The following is an 18959-nucleotide window of genomic DNA, read 5'->3' as shown; positions in this document are numbered from 1 at the left end:
TTGTAGATAGAGATCACATTGACCAATTTAACTGAATTCTTTGATAAGATGATGTATTGATGAGGGCAGTGCAGATCATGCAACCTTTGTGGACTTCAGTAAAATTCTTGACAATGTTCTACATGGTGCCTGACCGCTAAGTTACTACAGCATCATGTATGGTTTATTTTTTGTAAACCATTATCTGCAGTTCCTTGTGTAATGCCTGGAATGAAGTGTTTATTATTGAAAGATTCTAGAATCTAGGTAGACTGGGTTTGTTTTCCTTAGAGTGGGTGGACATTAAGGGGGGACCTGCTAAAGGTATGTCAAATCAAGAAGGCCATGGATAAGGTAAGTAGTAGGAAGCTTTTCTCCAGATCAGAAATGAAACTTATAGGACATAGGTTTAGGATAAGGAGTTTGGAGAGGTCTGAGGAAGGTCTGTTTTACCCAGAGGGTGAATCTGGAAACCATTGCCAGAGTACGTGGTGGACACAGAAAGCTTTCATGCTATTTAGTATATCTAGACAAGAATGTGAATCATTAAGATGGATCTTCCAACATCTTTAGAGTGAAATGGGCAGACATGATTTCCGTTCAAGACCCTTCATCAGTCCGAAGAACAGTCCCAACCCAAAATGTCATCTGCCTATTTCCTTCCACAGATGCTGCCTGCCTCCAGTTCTTCCAACAGTTTGTTCTTTGCTCAAGATTCCAGCTTCTGCACTCTCTTGTGTCTTGATGAATTACTGCTGTAGGACACTGCATTTCCATGTAACTGACCCAATGACAATAATGTCTCCTCACTCGTTACTTTTTTAAGAATTTCTGTTTGGGATTTCTATCTGTACGAAAGATGACCCAATTCGCGATTTAATTGCTTTATGCTTATCAGGAAGTTAAAACAAAAGGAAGTAAGTAATATTGTTATTTTAAAACATTAATTGGCAAAATACTGTCTTTTTTCTGCAAATGTTGTATTTTCTTTTGCATCATCATTTTCTCACACTGGTCTTCAGAATTTTTGAGAAAATTAGGATAGACTTATCTTTTAAATCAATGAGGATGCAGTGATGGTTGGCATGCTCGTGGTTGGCCCAAGGGTCAGTACAACTCTACTCTACAACTCTATAACTATTTTTGTAATATTGATGATGCTGTCTGTCTTTTTGAAGCAGTGCCTCCTGTAGATCCCGTCCACCTTGCTTATTCATCCCTCTGTGCCATTTGGCCTCCTTTTTTTTGCCTCAAACAAACCCCAGTGCTTGCAAATTAGCAGCTGCCTCCCAAGGACTGCACATTAAACTGTAAACAATTAATTTCTCATTTAATCATGAGAGGAATAGATCAGGTAGATGCACAGAATCTCTTGGTCATAGTAGGGGGATCGAGGACCAGAGGGCATAGGTTTCAGGTAAAGGGGAAAAGATTTAATAGGAATCTGAGCGGTTAACTTTTTTCACACAAAGGGTGGAGGGTGTATGGAGGAGGTAGGTGAGGCAGGGACTATCACAACATTTAAGAAACAGTTGGACAGATACATGGATAGATACATTGGAGGGAAGTGGGTTAAACGCAAGCAATTGGGACGAGAGCAGGTGGGACTAGTGTAGCTGGGACATGTTGGCCGGTGTTGGCAAGTTAGGCCGAAGGGTCTGCTTCCACGCTACATGACTCAAGTTTTTTTTGTCCAAACCCCGGTGATTGCAATTTAGTAGTTGGACGTGCATGGACTGCGCATTTTAAACTGCAAACAATTAATACCTCACTCACTCTCCCGCTTGCGCCGCATCGTCTCAAGATGAATGAAGGCGCTGCCAGGCGACAACACGCGGCGCAACCAATCACAGCGCCTGTTCCATCCAGCGTCGCCCAGGATAACAAACGTGTCTGAGAGGCGGCAACTGATTGGCGCCGGGCGTGAAGGACGCTCTTTCTATTGGTGAAGGGTGCCGTCAATCACTCAGAGGGGGTTGGGCTTGGGTTTGATGCGGAGGCGGGGCTTCAGGTGGACAGGAAGGTGCCGAGGAGCTGCTTCGATGTGGGCTTCGCCTTCAGGAGGCCGAGGTCAGGTCCGTACAATTACCTTAACACTATTACAAATATACATTTGAGTGGCTGTAACGTATTTCTAAATGGTAGTTGCTTAAGATTTGAGAGGAGGGATGCCGAGTGTAGCCTTGCGGTTGGTGACTGTCAGGGAAGCTGCAGCACTGCCTGCAGTAACCTTGTGTGGGAAGGAACTGCAGGTGCTGCTTTACACCGAGGATAGACGCTAAATGCGAGAGTAACTCAGCGGGACAGGCTGCATCTCCGGAGAGAACGAATGGGGGACGTTTCGGGTCGAGATCCTTCTTCAGACTGAGAGTCAGGGGGGGATGGAGACTAGAGATGAGGTGTGAAAACGACAGATCAAAGCAGACGATGACCAAGGAAATGTAGAAGGGTAACCATGTGCCTCTTCTGTGGCCAGAAGCACCCCTCAGTGTGAAGTTATTAGTATTAGCTTTTTTTTCCTCATTTATTACATTGTTAACAGTGTACTATGTTTACATATTCTGTTGTGCTGCTGCAAGTAAGAATTATAACACTATTATAAAATTATAACACTCCTCACTCTTGCCACCTTCACTGGATGAGAAGAGATGGCTGCTGAGCTGAGAACCAACTATTGGAGGAATTCAGGAGAGTCGGGCAGCATCTGTGGAGGGAGATTAGATTAAATTTTGGGTCGAGATCGTTCATCTGAAGGAAGGTGTAGACCTGAAATGTTATCTTCCATCCACAGATGCTGCCTGATCTGCTGAGTTTTTCCAACAGTTTGTTCTTTGATCATAATTCCAGATTCTGCAGTCTCGATGAATGACTGCTGTTGGACGTCACATTTCTATGTAACCGGCCCAATGACAATATTGCTTCTTCAATTGCTACTTTTTTTAGAATTTGTGTTTAGGATTTCTTTCTGGATGAAAGATGATCTGATTGGCAATTTAATTTCTTTATGCTTATCAGGAAGTCAAAACAAAAAGAAGGAAGTAATGTTACTTTAAAACATCAATTTTCACAATACCATCATGCTATCTTTTTTCTGCAAATGTTTTATTTTCCTTTTGACCCTTTTTTCTCACACTGGTTTGCAGCATTTATGAGCAAATTAGGATGGACTTATATTTTACATCAATGAGGATGACTAACTAATAAGCGAAGTGCAGTAATAGCAAGTGTCTGTTTGACTTGCTACTGTTCTTGCGTAGACCACAAATACATTAGTGTATTATTAAGGGAGTGTGGTGTCATCAGGGATGAAAACATTTCGGATGAAAAATTAGCCCATTGTCAAATGCTTATCATATAGTATCATCAGTATGCAGACAAAAATGTTTAAACACAACGTTGAAGGAGCTGCTCCAAATCACAGTTGACTTGTTCACTGAAGGGTATTAGGTGATGGGACTTGTATTTAATAACCCCAAGACAAAGGCCTTCTGCCAACCTGTCCCAATGTACAATGACCTGTGATAATAAATATACCTTCTGTCCCATCTGTGGAACAGTTTATGGTTCTCTCTGTCATCTAGAGCCCGTAGAACTGAAATGGATGCAGGTCAGTTTCCACGCTGAGCCACTGCCTTAGAAGAAATAAGATGAAGATATAGTAGAGCAGGAGGGGCTGGATGGCAGCAACTCAAAGAGTGTGGAAGAAAATTACAAACATTGTCGCTTAAGTATAGCATTGTTTCCTAATTTTGCTCCTCGGGTAAACCCAGGGCTGGATTTACGTACAAGCTTCACAAGCTTAAGCTTAGGGCCTCGAGATCTAGGGGGGCCTCGACAGGGCCGGATTTAACTACAGGCTTCATAGGCTGAAGCCTAGGGCCTCAAAATCCAGGGGGGCCTCCGACCACGGTGGGTTTTTTTCCGAGAGTAAAAAAAATCCAGAGAGAAAAAAATTGGAGCACTATCACCATTTCCACTTTGACGGAAATTACCCGAAATTCTGGTTCTGGCCCGCTGGAAGTTTTGGGGGGGAAAATTGCGATCATACGCGCCTGCGCAGTTGGGGGAAGACGGTGACGCAGTAGCGACACAAAATGACGCTGTCTCCGCGCGTGCGCAATGGGCCCGCTTCTCCCGGGCGGGGGGTGGGCTGCGGTGTCTATGGCGCGGAGTCAGAGCCTCACTGTGTGGGAGGGAGAAAGAGAGAGGGGGGATGTGAGAGGGGGAAAGGGTAGTTGAGACAGAGGGGGGCGAGAGAGGGGAAGGAGAGGGAGGGGGGATGGAGAGAGGGGGAGGGGGAGAGAGACAGAGGGGGAGAGAGAGAGGGGGATGTGAGGGTGAAAGGTGGGGGTTGAGACAGAGGGGAGATGGGGGTGAGAGAGAGGGGAAGGGGGGAGGGAGAGGGAGGGAGAGAGAGGGAGAGGGAGAGGGAAAGGGGGATTATCTTTTGTGAGATTACAATATTAAGGTAGGTTTTAGGGCAATTGTATTTTCTCCTCCATATGAATAATATCAAACATTTGGAACTGCTTTCATTTCCTTGATAACAATACTGAAAAATATGAATTCCATAGTTTGCAACTTTCATTGCAGCATATTTTTAATGTGCACACACTAACACAGTCGAACAGTAACAGGCAATCAAATCAACACACAAAACATTTTCTAAAAAAAGGTTTTATTTACTGCAAAAACGTGCAGTATTTTATTTGCAGTGTTTGCATGCTCCTTTATACCATTTCACATAACATTTTTCAATACAACTTGATTATTAAAACAAGGACTGCTTCAATTCTTGATTTAAAAAAAATGTATACAACAATGATCCCAATCATCCCATTCCAACCACTCATTACTCTTGACCCAACCAAAATTATTTCTGAAATATTCGTCATAGATTTGGTGCAAAAGTGATCCGAAATTAGGCTCAGAATGTACCAGAGAGCATCTAAAACCCCAGAGCTTCCAGGGCCTTTAAGCAGGCCCTGGACCCCGGCCGCAAGGGACTTTGAGCTTCGCACTTGTGATATGCGCTGTGTGCAATTATTTCACATAAAATTCTTGTAATCCTGCCATGCCACCCCCCTTTTTGAAAAGCTTTGTACGGGCCTGGTTTATAATGTATTTGACACTGTCATAGGCCTTTCTTACATATGCTGTCACACCGCAATGTAGTCTCTAAACAACACCAGTAATTTTCCTTGCTCCTCCATTTCAGAATAGTGTTTTAAGCCGATAACTCGACACTAGCACTGGCAATAAATAAAAAGTGCAGCTTTCCAGCCCTCATCTCATTGGCCACACCTGGCTACACATCGGTGTCAATCTGGTGGACACTTCCATCTTCCTCTCATCGTGGGGGTGGGGGTTGTGAGGGGCCTCACAAGTGGAATAGCCTAGGGCCTCTCTTCATCTAAATCCGGCCCTGGGTAAACTGCATCCAGATTTTTGAATTTGTCCCCGGGAACATAATGAGAGGGAAGAAGGGAATAAAACAAAGATAGTTGCCCAATTTAATAGCATGTCTTCTAGTTGGTGATGACTGATGACCAACAGGAAAGCTTTGAATTTACTATGGAGAAATTCCTTTTATGCTCTCAATCATTTGTCCAAGATGTAAAATGGATATTTGTTTTGGAAGTCTTTTTTTTATTGTGGGGGGATGGAATAGAGGGAGCTGAGGAGGGGGAAGAGGGGTATAGGGAGGGGAGTGGGGGGAGAGAGTGACTGAGGGTAGGGAAAGGAGAGGGATGGAGAGGTGGGGGAGGGGAGGAGGAGAGGGTGAAGTGCTGAGGCATGAGGGGGGAATGGAGGAGGATAGGCGTAGGAAGAGGAATGACGAGGTAATGGAGGAGGGGAGGGGGTGAGGGGAGGAAGCAGAGGAGGGTTGGTGGAGGTGGGGAGGGAGGATAATGGTGCAGGGGAATAAGGGACTGAAGAGGGAGAGTGAGATGCGTTCTTACTAAGAGAAAGATGATCTTATATGTTACATGTTATTGCCATTTTTAACTTTTAAAAAATTGCCGTCGGTCTCCCACTTGCCGGCCGCGCCTGTGCGATTGGGGGAGGATTTCCATGACTCGTGGGAATCTCTGGTGTCACAACGGAAACCCGTCAGCTGCATCTGTGCAGTTATGGGTTATGGGTCAGTGGTGGAATATTGCCTCGGGGGAACGGGCCTAACGGCTCCGCACCTGGTCTAGTGTATATATATATATATTGCTAAAACTTTCATCCTTTTTGTTTGTATGCATGCATGTGCGTGAATTCCGGAAACGCCGCAAAAACAGTACACGGTAGCGCTACAATTTTTGGCCCACCTTACTCACCATTGTCCTGCGATGTTCAGTACCAACTTTCGTTCAGATTGATTTATATTTTACAGATTACTGATATTTTAAACTTTACAAAAAACACTTCTCAAACCACTTTTTCACTTGTCCTGCCGGTAGCCGCCTTTGATGTCAAAATGAGGGCACAATGGGATCGCAAATTTCATTTACGTAAAAAATCTCGATTTTCATTGACATTGATTTTATTCCAAAAAAAACTCAGTTTTAATCAAATTCTTCCTTTTCATTAACAGCTAACATTGTGTATAGGTTATTTTAAAGAAAAAACGCGATTTCCATTGAGAATATCATTTTGTTTTAAACCAAAATTTTCATTGTGGGGAGGTGAGGAGTGGGGGAGCAGGGGGTAGGGGGAGAGGAGGAGGATAGGGTGGGGAAAGTGGGGGTGAGATGGGAGAGTGGGGAGGGGGATAGAGGGAGAGGAGGGGGGGTAGGGAAGGTAGGGAGTGGGGGATAGAGGGAGAGAAGGGCAGTGAGAGGAGAGAGGGGTGAGGGGGGGTGCGATAGGGCGAAGGTGAGGAGTGGGAAGCAGGGGGATAGAGGGAGAGGAGGGGGTAGGGAGGGGAGAGGTGAGGGAGGGAGGGAGTGACTGACGAGGTAGGAGAAAGGAGAGGGAGGGAGGGAGTGGGGGAGGAGGAGCGAGGAAAGAAGAAGGAGGGTGAAGAGGAGGGGCAGGGAGTGCTGGGGAGGGTAATGGAGGAGGATAGGGGTAGGAAGAGGGATGGTGACGTAATGGAGGAGGGGAGGGGGAAGAGGAAGGAGGGGAGGAGGAGAGTGAGGGGATAAGGGGAGGAAGCAGAGGAGGTTTGGTGGAGGGTGGGGAGAGGGAGGATAATGGAGATGGGGAATAGGGAACTGAAGAGGGAGAGTGAGATGCGTTCACATTGATCTTATATTTTACAGGTTATTGCCATTTTGAACTTTAAAAACATCACAGTCGCGCACCCACTTTCAGGCCATGCCTGCGCAGTTGGGGGAGGGTTGCTGTGACTCGTGTCACAACGGGGATAGATAGATAGCCTTTTATTGTCATTCAGACCGAAGTCTGAACGAAATTGCAGCAGTCATACATATAATACCATACAATAAAACAACAATAAACACACATTAACATCCATCACAGCGAGTTCACCCAGCATCTCCTCACTGTGATGGAGGCAAAAGTCTTAGGTCGCAGTCTCTTCCCTCCTCTTCTCCCTCTGCGCTGGGGCGATACCCCCCCCCCCCCCCCGGGCGATGTTAAGAACAGTCCCGCGGTTCAAACACCGTGGCCCGGGGTGGTTGAAGCTGCCGCCCACCAGTCCTGCAGAAGCAGCTGCTGGCCCGCGGCCGAACCCCGGACTCAGGCCACCACCGCCAGAACACCGTCCCAACCACCCTCACGTGAGTACTGTGCCGTCTTCAGCCTCGGGCTGGGCCGCCCCGACTTGGGCGCCGAACCTCCCCCGGACCGGGCCGCCCCGACTTGGGCGTCGCTTCTCCCCCCGGTCCAGGGCGCCCCGACTTGGGCGTCGCTTCTCCCCCCGGACCGGGCTGCCCCGACTTGGGCGCCGAACCTCCCTTGGGCTGCCAGCACCGCACCTTCCCGAGCTCGGCCGCTCCGACGGGAGCCTCGTTCCACCCTCGGGCTGGCCGCCCTCACGGGAGCGTCCCAGCCTCTTCCAGCCCTGAGCCGGACCACCCTCACGGGAGCGAGCTCAGAGCGAGTCCTGGCGGGCTCTGCCTCCGGAGCCTCGAGGTCGTCAGCTCTATTAGGCCTCAGCGCAGACGGAGGCAGAGAAGGGGAATACGACAAAAAGGTCGTATTCCCCTGCAGGGCGAGACTGCAAACCCCGTTTCAACCCCCCCCCCCCCAAAACACAAGCTAAAACCAAAAAACTAAACTAACCAAACAAAATAAATAACAAAAAAAACACAAAGACAACGGGACCGCCGGTAAGCCGCTGCAGCCAGAGCCGCGCCGCCACTCCGGATCTCTGGCGTCACAACGGGAACCCGTCAGCCGCGCCTGCGCAGTTGGGGGCTATGGGTCAGTGGTGGAATATTGTCTTGGAGGACGGGTCTAGTTTTGAATAGAAATCAACAAAATTAAATAGAACCCATCGGTTGTACCAATTTGAATCAAATTTAAAATTTGCTTACATTTGTTAATATTTAGATTAACACAATTAAACAATGCACTAAGGGGAGGTGTTTCACCTTATCTCAGTTAGGTAATTTATTAAACTTTTTGCGTTTGTTAATAGTCCCACCAAATGCTGGCTTGCCTATGAATGGATAGGCTTGGAATCCACCTGGAATTCTCTGTGACCAGGCAGGTGGGGGAGTAGAGAGATGGAGGTGTTTTTTTTAAAGCAGGGCATCATCAGTATGCATTGCAGGATTTGCCTGTACAAACCATCCCCAGGTTAAGAATACTGACTAATGGACACCTATACTTACAAACAAGCTCCCTTGATATTATTAAATATAAATGGTCGATGTAAATATTAATTCCTATAAAAGCAGGACTAGTTTGTACTCTTCCCCAACTTTGAATAATAGTTCATTCTTATCAGTTCTGAGTGCTTTTGATAATATTCATTAAAATACTATGAAGATACTGTTAGCCTTAACAGTTGAGATGTAGAGATACAGCACTGAAACAGGCCCTTCGGCTCACCACGTCTGTGCTACTAGTACTATCCTACACACACTAGGGACAATTTATGAACTTATAACAATTTACAATTTTACTGAAGTCAATTAACCCACGAACCTGCACATCTTTTGAATGTGGGAGAAAGCCGGAGCACCCGGAGAAAAGTCACGCGGTCGCAGGGAGAATGTGCAAACTCTGTACAGACAGCACCCAAAGTCAGATTCAAACCAGGTGCCTGGCGCTGAAAGGCAGCAATGCTACCCTGTGCCAATGTGTTGTGGTTACTATATCAGGTATTTTTTGTTAATCTTCTGACTATTGAACAAAATTGACTTTTGGATGTCTGCAACACTAGGGATGGCCTGTACATGGAATGGTATTTAATCAAATATAATTTTAGCTTCAGCAAACCCTTTAAACCTAGCATGTATTTCAAGCAGTTTGTTTTGAACTTGAATGAAAGGTGGGTATCATGAGAATGCAATGTCTATCCACATTGGTAACTCAAAATCAATGTCTTCTCCACTTAATGAGGCATGCACAACGGCGCAGTGGTAGATTTGCTGCCTGCCAGAGATCTGGGTTCTATCCTGACTACGGGTACTGTTTGTACAAAGTTTGTACATTCTTCCCGTGACCTGTGTGGATTTTCACCGGTTTCCTCCCACACTTCAAAGATGGTACAGGTTTGTACAGGCTAATTGGCCTGTTAAAATTGTAAATTGCCCCTTGTGTGTGTAGGATTGTGTTAGTGTGCAGGACTTGGTGGGCCAAAGGGCCTATTTCCGCGCTGTATCTATAAACTATAATAGTGATCTGGTGGATTAGGTTCTCTTGAGGCTTTTGTTTTCCATCCATGTGCATTATATCTTGGCTACACATATCCCATTGATGAAATGAAGTAACATTAAATTATTGTAAACAGTCCTATACTCAGACTATGACTTCTTCTTCCATCACTCCACCAGGCTGCTGGATCTTTCCACTGATGTGCACAATGGTGTTGGTTAACTCTGAATGATGGTGGCAGGATCAGTGGACGGAAGGGCTCCCTGGGCCGGGCCATTATATGGAAGTGCCTGCTGTGGCCACTATTTGCATTTAATTCTTGCTGATAATGTATCATTATAATCCCAACCTAGAGGGTCTGCAGATATTTAAACATAGAGAAAAGGACCCTTCACTAGTCCCACTTGCACACAAGTTAGCTTTTTGTATATATATATCTTTAGCCAGAGGAAGCAGTGACAGGTAACAACTGAATTAAGGAATTTTCAGAAGATCATAAGAGAACTGCATTATGATGATGCATTTAGAGGTATCAACTTTGACTGCAACCATGAGTAAAAAAAAAATCACACAGTGGCGCATAGTTTAACGTGCAGTATGCGGACAGTGTCCTTCATCCTAATTGTGTGGTTAATTAAAAAACAAAATTTTAAATATTTTTTTATGTAGTATCATGTGGTAAGCTGGAGTTATGGTACTGGATATGTAGGGCTGAGTAAAGAAGTTTATTTTCTGCAGGGGTAGGGATACAGATACCCAGTTTTTGTATTCAAGGCTGAGATAAATCTCATAAATTTCTGAGGAAGTCGGGGGATGTGAGGATTAGTCAAAGTTTCGACTCTTATTAAATACTATGGCAGGAAAAGGATGCTGTGTTCATTTTAGCATGTGCTTGTATGTTTTTGCTTTCCTGTATTGCAAACAAACAAAGGAAAATTGCTTACAAATTTAGTTGTGTGTATAGATTTCCTCATTTGTGTATTAGTTTTGTGATAAAACCAAGTTTTGAAGTTTTTCGTCTCTTTCATTTCTGCCTGATCTGAATATATCATGTATAAAAAAAAATGCTTCTTTGTAAGAAATTTTTCATGTCCAAAATTCACAGGTCTGAACAGGAGTTACATATTTCTGTGCCCGGCCTGTTCGTTGTTGTCACTTCCTCTGGTTACTCATCCTTTCCATGTGATGACTAACAACTTAAGGCATCTTCCAGAACTGGTTTAATAGTGCGTCACTGACTGTCAATGGGTGTTTCCTGCAAGATGTATCAAACTACTGCAATAATGTTTTGAACATAAGCAACTGGAATTATTACAAGGATACTTGTATTTTGCTCTGCCTCTTCCTCTTTTCTCCATTAAATTATTCACGTTTTCTTAGCAATAAAAATAACCATAACATAGAAACATAGAAACATAGAAATTAGGTGCAGGAGTAGGCCATTCGGCCCTTCGAGCCTGCACCGCATTTAATATGATCATGGCTGATCATCCAACTCAGTATCCCGTACCTGCCTTCTCTCCATACCCTCTGATCCCCTTGGCCACAAGGGCCACATCTAACTCCCTATTAAATATAGCCAATGAACTGGCCTCAACTACCCTCTGTGGCAGAGAGTTCCAGAGATTCACCACTCTCTGTGTGAAAAAAGTTCTCCTCATCTCGGTTTTAAAGGATTTCCCCCTTATCCTTAAGCTGTGACCCCTTGTCCTGGACTTCCCCAATATCGGGAACAATCTTCCTGCATCTAGCCTGTCCAACCCCTTAAGAATTTTGTAAGTTTCTATAAGATCCCCTCTCAATCTCCTAAATTCTAGAGAGTATAAACCAAGTCTATCCAGTCTTTCTTCATAAGACAGTCCTGACATCCCAGGAATCAGTCTGGTGAACCGTCTCTTCACTCCCTCTATGGTAATAATGTCCTTCCTCAGATTTGGAGACCAAAACTGCACGCAATACTCCAGGTGTGGTCTCACCAAGACCCTATACAACTGCAGTAGAACCTCCCTGCTCCTATACTCAAATCCTCTTGCTATGAAAGCCAACATGCCATTCGCTTTCTTTACTGCCTGCTGCACCTGCATGCCTACCTTCAATGACTGGTGTACCATGACACCCAGGTCTCGCTGCATCTCCCCCTTTCCCAATCGGCCACCGTTTAGATAATAATCTGCTTTCCCGTTTTTGCCACCAAAATGGATAACCTCACATTTATCCACATTAAACTGCATCTGCCAAACATTTGCCCACTCACCCAGCCTATCCAAGTCACCTTGCAGTCTCCTAGCATCCTCCTCACACCTAACACTGCCCCCAGCTTAGTGTCATCCGCAAACTTGGAGATATTGCCTTCAATTCCCTCATCCAGATCATTAATATATATTGTAAATAGCTGGGGTCCCAGTACTGAGCCTTGCGGTACCCCACTAGTCACTGCCTGCCATTGTGAAAAGGACCCGTTTACTCCTACTCTTTGCTTCCTGTTTGCCAGCCAGTTCTCTATCCACATCAATACTGAACCCCCAATGCCATGTGCTTTAAGTTTGTATACTAATCTCTTATGTGGGACCTTGTCGAAAGCCTTCAACATAACATTCTTTATTTGCATTTTTCCACGCATTTTCAATATTTCTGAAGAAGTGTAAAAGTAATGCTGTAGAAATGCAAGTGCTTTTAAAATTCACTTTGATTCAGACTTTTAAAGCAGTTATCTCTCGTGAATAATACAATATAGTATATTTATTAAATCTTATGCTTAATACAGAGAAAAAACATCCTCCATCTGAACTTTGAGGACATTACCAACAAGTACATGAAGTAGCTGCTGGTACCTTCAGTTCAGTAATAATTGAATTGAAATACCATAAGCATTTGGGGCATACATGTGCTGATCTTGCCCATCTGTAAGGCTATTGGGTAGAAAATCGAGTATTAGCCAACAGACTCTATAATGTAAAAGCAGGTTCCTTTTTCATTTGGGACTCATGAGCTCAAAACAGTATATTCTCAATGTTTTGTGGTACATTTTGTGAGACCATGTATTTTTGCATAAATGTTTTTGGGAGTGTGAGATCTTCTGTGCAATTCATCATTTGTATTTTGTATCTGTTTTCCTAAGAATGTTGTATTTACAATACACAGCTGCTATTATTGCCTACTTTCACAGTGACTATACTTCAAAAATATTTGATGGTCAAGGTCCATTAATATATTCCAAACTGGCATTAAAAAAACATCTTGATTTATTTAATATAAGACTGCAGAGCAAGTACCTTTACTTGGGAATGGAATGTCACAATATTCTTTATATATGGCGGTAGTGGTTGGCCGAATCGTATTTTGGGTCTGCACTATTCTACATAGTTTCTGGTTAGAATAAACCCTAATTGTCTTTGTTGGAATGCAATCATCATCATATTTTGATGAAACCAGTCATGACTAGGTTTACTCTTTCACGCTGGATGAAGTGATTTTGAACATGTTCCAGTCCACCGACTCAAGGCAGACCCTTGGTCTCCACAGACCACTCTTTTTGTTGATGCCTTATGTTTCAGTCTCTGTCTTTAAGCCAGCAGGAGCAGTAGCAACAGCTGCTCAGAATGGCAGAAATTAGTGCGATGGGTGGAGTGATAACGTGCAGAATGGTGGTGTTGCAGTGGTCAAGAGTGTTAGCACCCTGCGTGTAACAAGCAACATGCTGATGGTGTTTAGAGTCATAGAGTGTGGAAACAGGCCCTTCGGCCCAACTTGCCCACTCTGGCCAACATGTCCCAGCTACACTAGTCCCACCTGTTCCTGTTTGGTCTAAATGCCTCCAAACCTGTCCTATCCATGTGTTTGGTTAATACATTCCTGAAGTTAGCTTGATTGAAGTTGCCAGCGCCGATTAACAGGGCATCAGGGTTTGCTGTCTCAAGAGAGTTGATAATTAAATATAATCCGTCCAGTGTCATCGTGGCATTGGCTTAGGGTGGTGGTATGCAGACTGCAGACAGAATGGTGGAGTTGATGTTCCTCATTAAATAAATGAGAAGGCATTTTATAAATAGATATGGCAGGTAAATGGAGCAGAATTGAGCTATGACCTTCAGATCAGTGCCTCACAAAGTATTGACCAAAAAGCAGACGCCACTGCTTTTCACCTTGCCTGGGGTCCCTTACAGTCCTTGCTATACCTTGATGTATTGGGTCAGGTAAGTTGTGAGAGCCATTTTCAGTGGAACAGAGAAGAGAGCAGTCCCTGATCTCCTTTGAAACCTCAACCTTCCTCTAACTTCTTCAGGCTGGAGTGGTTGGGATGCAAATCCCCATAGTTTCAGCCACATTCAGTTCAGAGAGTTTCTGTGAAATAGCAACGGTTGTTTTAGCAATTGTTCTTTCAATAGCAATTATTTGAATGAGGAATATTTAAATGTTTTTGTGGGCATCGTAACCTACCAGCTGATGTGGAGCTTATTATAGATATTTGGTTAGTTTGCTAGAAGCAGAGCGTAGAACAGGAAAGATGTGGTCACTGTCTTTCTGCCGTTGCACAGAATTCTCATTGTGAGTCCGACCATTGTTATTTTCAACGACATTATGACCTCAGAGGGACAACATGACCATTGTGAGTAAAATATACTCCATTCACCATTTTAAACTGCTGCCATGCATTATTATCTCCAGATTCAACATCTCTGTAATGGTCAGCATCAAAGTGAAGCATGCACTTAATTACTGAAAACACTCAGTTGGTCATTATATATTTGTATGAAGAGAAACAATTAAGGTTTTAAGTCAAACATTAACTGTTTCTCTTTCCACAGATGCTGCCTAACCTGATGGGTGTTTTCAGAATTTTCTGTTTTTATTTCAGTTTTCCAGCATCTGCATTCTTTTGTTTTTCATTTATTTGGCTGTCTCCATCATTTATGAATGTTGAGTGCAGTCCCTAAAAGAGGGGTAAGATTTAATAGGAACCTGATTGGCAATTATTTTCTCTCAGAGGGTGGTGGGTATATAGAACAAGCTGCCAGAGGAGGTAGTTGAGGCAGATACGATAACAGCACTTAAAAGACCCTTAGGATAGGTACATGGAAAGCAATGATATGGAGGGTCATGGGCCTAACTGGCCAATGAGACTAGTTTAGATGGGGTATCTTGGTCAGCATGCACGAGTTAGGCCGAAGGGCTGTTCTGTATGACTATGAAATGGGGTAGGCTGTTTGGAAAAGCAATAAGAATTGTTTATCTTTCTTTCAGTTAGATTCTAAAAAGGTTTTGAAAGCTGAAGACATCTTTAACATCCAGTGGAAGGTCTCAAGAACAACTTCAGGATGGCAGGGTTCCTGGACAATTTTCGCTGGCCGGAATTTGAATGTATTGATTGGGGAGAGAGCAGAAATACTGTCGCATCTATAGTTGCCGGAGTGCTGGTAAGCTTTGAAAATAAACTAAATTGTAATCATTTTTGATTTGTTTTCAGCCCTACAATGGTTAGATGCTGTTTATGTCTGTTATGTCTGTTATGTGTTAAGAGAAAATTAGAATGTTCTTGATTTTTATATAAGGCTGCCAGGGGTTATGGGGAGAAGGCAGGAGAATGAGGTGTGAGGGAAAGATTTAGTTCAACAAAGAAACTAAATAACTTTATGATTGAATGGTGGGGGGTAGACATGATGGGCCGAATGGCTTAATACTGCTACTTTAACTTATGAAATTAAAGCAGGATAATATCTGATTCAAGCCAATCAACTCATGCATGTGAGCAAGACTTCCCAATTATTTTCACCTGTCCTATTATAAAATGTATTCTTCAAATACAGATCATGATATCCTGATATTTATGAACCAGTGAGTTGAATTTATCGTGAAAAAATCTTGTAATGACGGTGCCATAAGATGCAATCAAGACACTATAAACCACTTGTATTTATATAGTATTTTAACATAGCAACACGTTCCAAGGCTTTTAACAGGTGTGTTAATTAATTTAAACAGTATAAGATTAAGAGGTAAGCCATTTAGAACGGAGACGAGAAAACACTTTTTCTCACAGAGAGTTGTGAGTCTGGAATTCTCTGCCTCAGAGGGTGGTGGAGGCCGGTTCTCTGGATACTTTCAAGAGAGAGCTAGATAGGGCTCTTAAAGATAGCAGAGTCAGGGGATATGGGGAAAAGGCAGGAATGGGGTACTGATTGGGGATGATCAGCCATGATCACATTGAATGTCGGTGCTGGCTCGAAGGGCTGAATGGCCTACTCCTGCACCTATTGTCTATTGTCTATAAAATGCTCAGCATCTCTGAATAAAAGAGATGGGTGATGTTTTGGGTCGAAGCCCGTCTTCAGAATTAGTTATATGAGCCTGACCTACAAATGAATATGACCATAATGATCCTTTATGTTTTTCAGTTTACTACCTTATCCCTATTTCCCGTGATCCCCTTATGCTCAAAACATTTAACCACTTCAGTCTTGAATGCCTTTTTCTTTTGTTTCAGATGGACTGCGTAATTGTGCACTCCTTTTACCACTTATGTTGGCCTTTTCTGTGCCCTCTTAATGAATGGACTTTGTTGTTCAAGGTGCAAATTAGCCTCTTTTTTTGAGCTGTCACGGGCTTGGGCATTCCCACAAATCTGTAGGCACGTAACAGTTAATTTTCTAGGATGCTTTGAGAACATCCTTAAATATTTTCCTTTGTCTACCGGGAAATTTCTTTCTGTGATGGAGCTCAGAATAGTGAGGTCTTTTGATTCTTGCTATGGACATGGAACTGATATGCCTTCCCATCAGAGTTGACTGAATGTAATTAAGGTCTCAGTGCTGGGCATGTTAGCCTCGAAGAGCATGCTGACTGACATGTTCACATCTTGCCAATAGATTTTGAGGATTTTGCAGCCTTGCATGACTTGCTTCGAGCTGTCTGGGGCAGAGAATTAGCAAAACATAATTTATCCAAGTGAAGACATTTCTCATTAATCTAAAGGACTGGTTCTGCATCTTTTCAATATAGTCCTTGCTCCCCGAATAGCCGTAATGAGGAAACTATCTCACATGGTCAGCCCAGTAAATCCCTACAGTGATCTAGTATGACTGAATTAGAATCCGTCCACCATATTATAGTTTAGAAATAAATTATTTTAGTTTGTTTAATTTATTTAATTTGTCTGCATGTAATTTGAACTTGGGGTGAAATTGAACAAAAAAATCTTGAGGAAGTTATTTAGCTCTATAGCCAATAGATGGAGCCAAAAGACACAAAAGAAAAGTAATTTTCTTCCATGCCATGTTTTGAATGAATTGTGCTCTGTTTTAAGTTTCCTGTTAAGAGGAAACTTTTCTAGGTTTTCTTGGTTTGAGAGTTACGTAATCTATATTCCTCACCCTTAATTTAGTCCTGGTAGTTTTCAGTTCAGTGTTTCTCTTAAATTCCCCTCAGAATACAGTTGAAAATCAATTTCAAAATTGTAAAGTTATACTTGGCAGATAATTTTATGTATAAATCACAAACACAATTTTTCTTTTATCCAAAGTTTAAATAGATTTAGCATTTCCTTTTTTTTGGATAATATTCTTTTATTAGAAGCATATACATATCGTAATCAAAACACATTTTGTTTATCAATTACATATTGTTAGTAGCTGGGGTCCCAGCTATCAAAATAGCTGGGGTCCTCGTTTATCAATTACATATTAATTGCTTCTAATTGTTTATTTTTGTTTATAGATAGAAATAAAGTTTAAAATAAGATGAAAAAATAGAATAAATTACCAATAATGCAGCTTAGGAGATAGGTCCGTAGATTATAAAACGTAACTATTCATCTAATCTTGGATTCAAGTTTCAGTCAGGCTTCCGTGCTGGACCAATTTACCCTTTCAGAAAATCTATAAATGGAGACCATATTCTCACAAATAATTCTGGTTTGACAAACCAGAATTATTTGCGAGAATATGGTCTCCATTTATAGATTAAGACAAGTCTAATTTTTTCCAAATGTAAGGTCTCTGACATCTTCATAATCCACATTTTAATTGTGGTGGTTGTTGGGCTTTTCCAAAATTTTAATATTAATTTTTTCCCAATTATTATACTATAATCAAGGACATTTATTTGGCTTGTTGCAATTTTTAGGCTTTGTTCTGATATTCCTAATATTATTCGTTTTGGGTCGGGATCCAATTGGATATTAACAACCAGAAATAATTTTAAAAATATCAGTCCAGAAATTTTTAATTTTTATACAATTTACAAAAGTATGAGCTAAATTGAATATTGGCATTTGTCACAGATATTTCCATTCTGTTGAAACATTAAGATTACCCAAAGAAAACCATGACTTTTCCTTTGCTATTGCTCTTTTTTTGTAACATTTCAAATGCTGTATCATAGTCATTGACAGATACAGCACAGAAATAGGCGTTTCAGCCCATTGAGCTCTGCCGATAGATCATCCATACAGATTTTTTTCCTTTGAGGCACGTTGAGAATAACCTGCTTCTATTTCTGTTCTTGGGTAACTAATGAGTACTATTAGTCTCTACCAGAGGTGGGACAAATGAGGGAGTTTGGCACAGAGGGGAGGTTTGATTGGTTTTGTTGCAACCTCTTTCTACTATTTGCATGACCTCCACTTGCTCCCTAAGAAAGGTTAGAAGTGCTCAACATCTTCCAGGACATTCTCTGCCAGTTAGAGTGATCTCAAATCAGGGATTTCCAGATTGCTGAGGGACATTTTGAGGATGTTCCCGGACAAACCTTCTTCATCTTCCTGGATGTCACTTGTCATTATTGCAGTAGGTTGCTCTGCTCAGGAAATTTGGCGTGTGCGCCGTGCCCTGGTGACAATTAGGGGACACTATTCAGCTGCATTGATATTTTTGATACAAATAGGCTATTTCAGATTTTCCATTAGTGTCGATATAGTGTATAATAATTGCTAAAGTGTTGACAGAACTATTTTGTGCAATGCAGTAAATACTGTATGAGTTTTCAGTAGCTGTCATCTTGTATTCTGGTCACACTTACAGCTGCTAATTGTATTGCTCAGCTGATTGTAAGGACTTGTGACAAAGCCTTAGCATTTATGCAAGGTAATGGACATGAAAGTCTATGCCAATTTAGACCTCTTGACAGCTTGGCAGGAACAGGGTCTCTGTTCATTTGAACAGAGAAAACTTGCAGCAAAGAAATAAGGTATGCACTTGAATTAA

The 18959-nt window shown here is 42.6% G+C and overlaps 1 protein-coding gene across 3 annotated transcripts in view; it reads left to right on the top strand.

Annotated features, from left to right (window-relative positions):
• Positions 1 to 1930: 1930 nt before the first annotated feature.
• LOC129702971 (transmembrane protein 50B) overlaps positions 1931 to 18959 on the top strand; it is a 35098-nt gene continuing 18069 nt past the window's right edge. Inside the window, exons 1-2 of one of the 3 annotated variants that reach the window (XM_055645090.1) lie at positions 1931 to 2054; positions 15004 to 15176. In XM_055645090.1, the coding sequence (XP_055501065.1) occupies positions 15078 to 15176 (99 nt within the window). In that variant the 5' untranslated portion in view covers positions 1931 to 2054; positions 15004 to 15077. The remainder of the gene's footprint in view (positions 2055 to 15003; positions 15177 to 18959) is intronic. The other 2 variants (XM_055645091.1, XM_055645092.1) reach the window with 2 other exon arrangements.

Source organism: Leucoraja erinacea, chromosome 13 (assembly GCF_028641065.1).
Source record: "Leucoraja erinacea ecotype New England chromosome 13, Leri_hhj_1, whole genome shotgun sequence".
Classification (NCBI taxonomy): domain Eukaryota; kingdom Metazoa; phylum Chordata; class Chondrichthyes; order Rajiformes; family Rajidae; genus Leucoraja; species Leucoraja erinaceus.
Note: the sequence above shows the minus strand (reverse complement) of the source record. Positions and strands in the feature narration are given on the sequence as shown.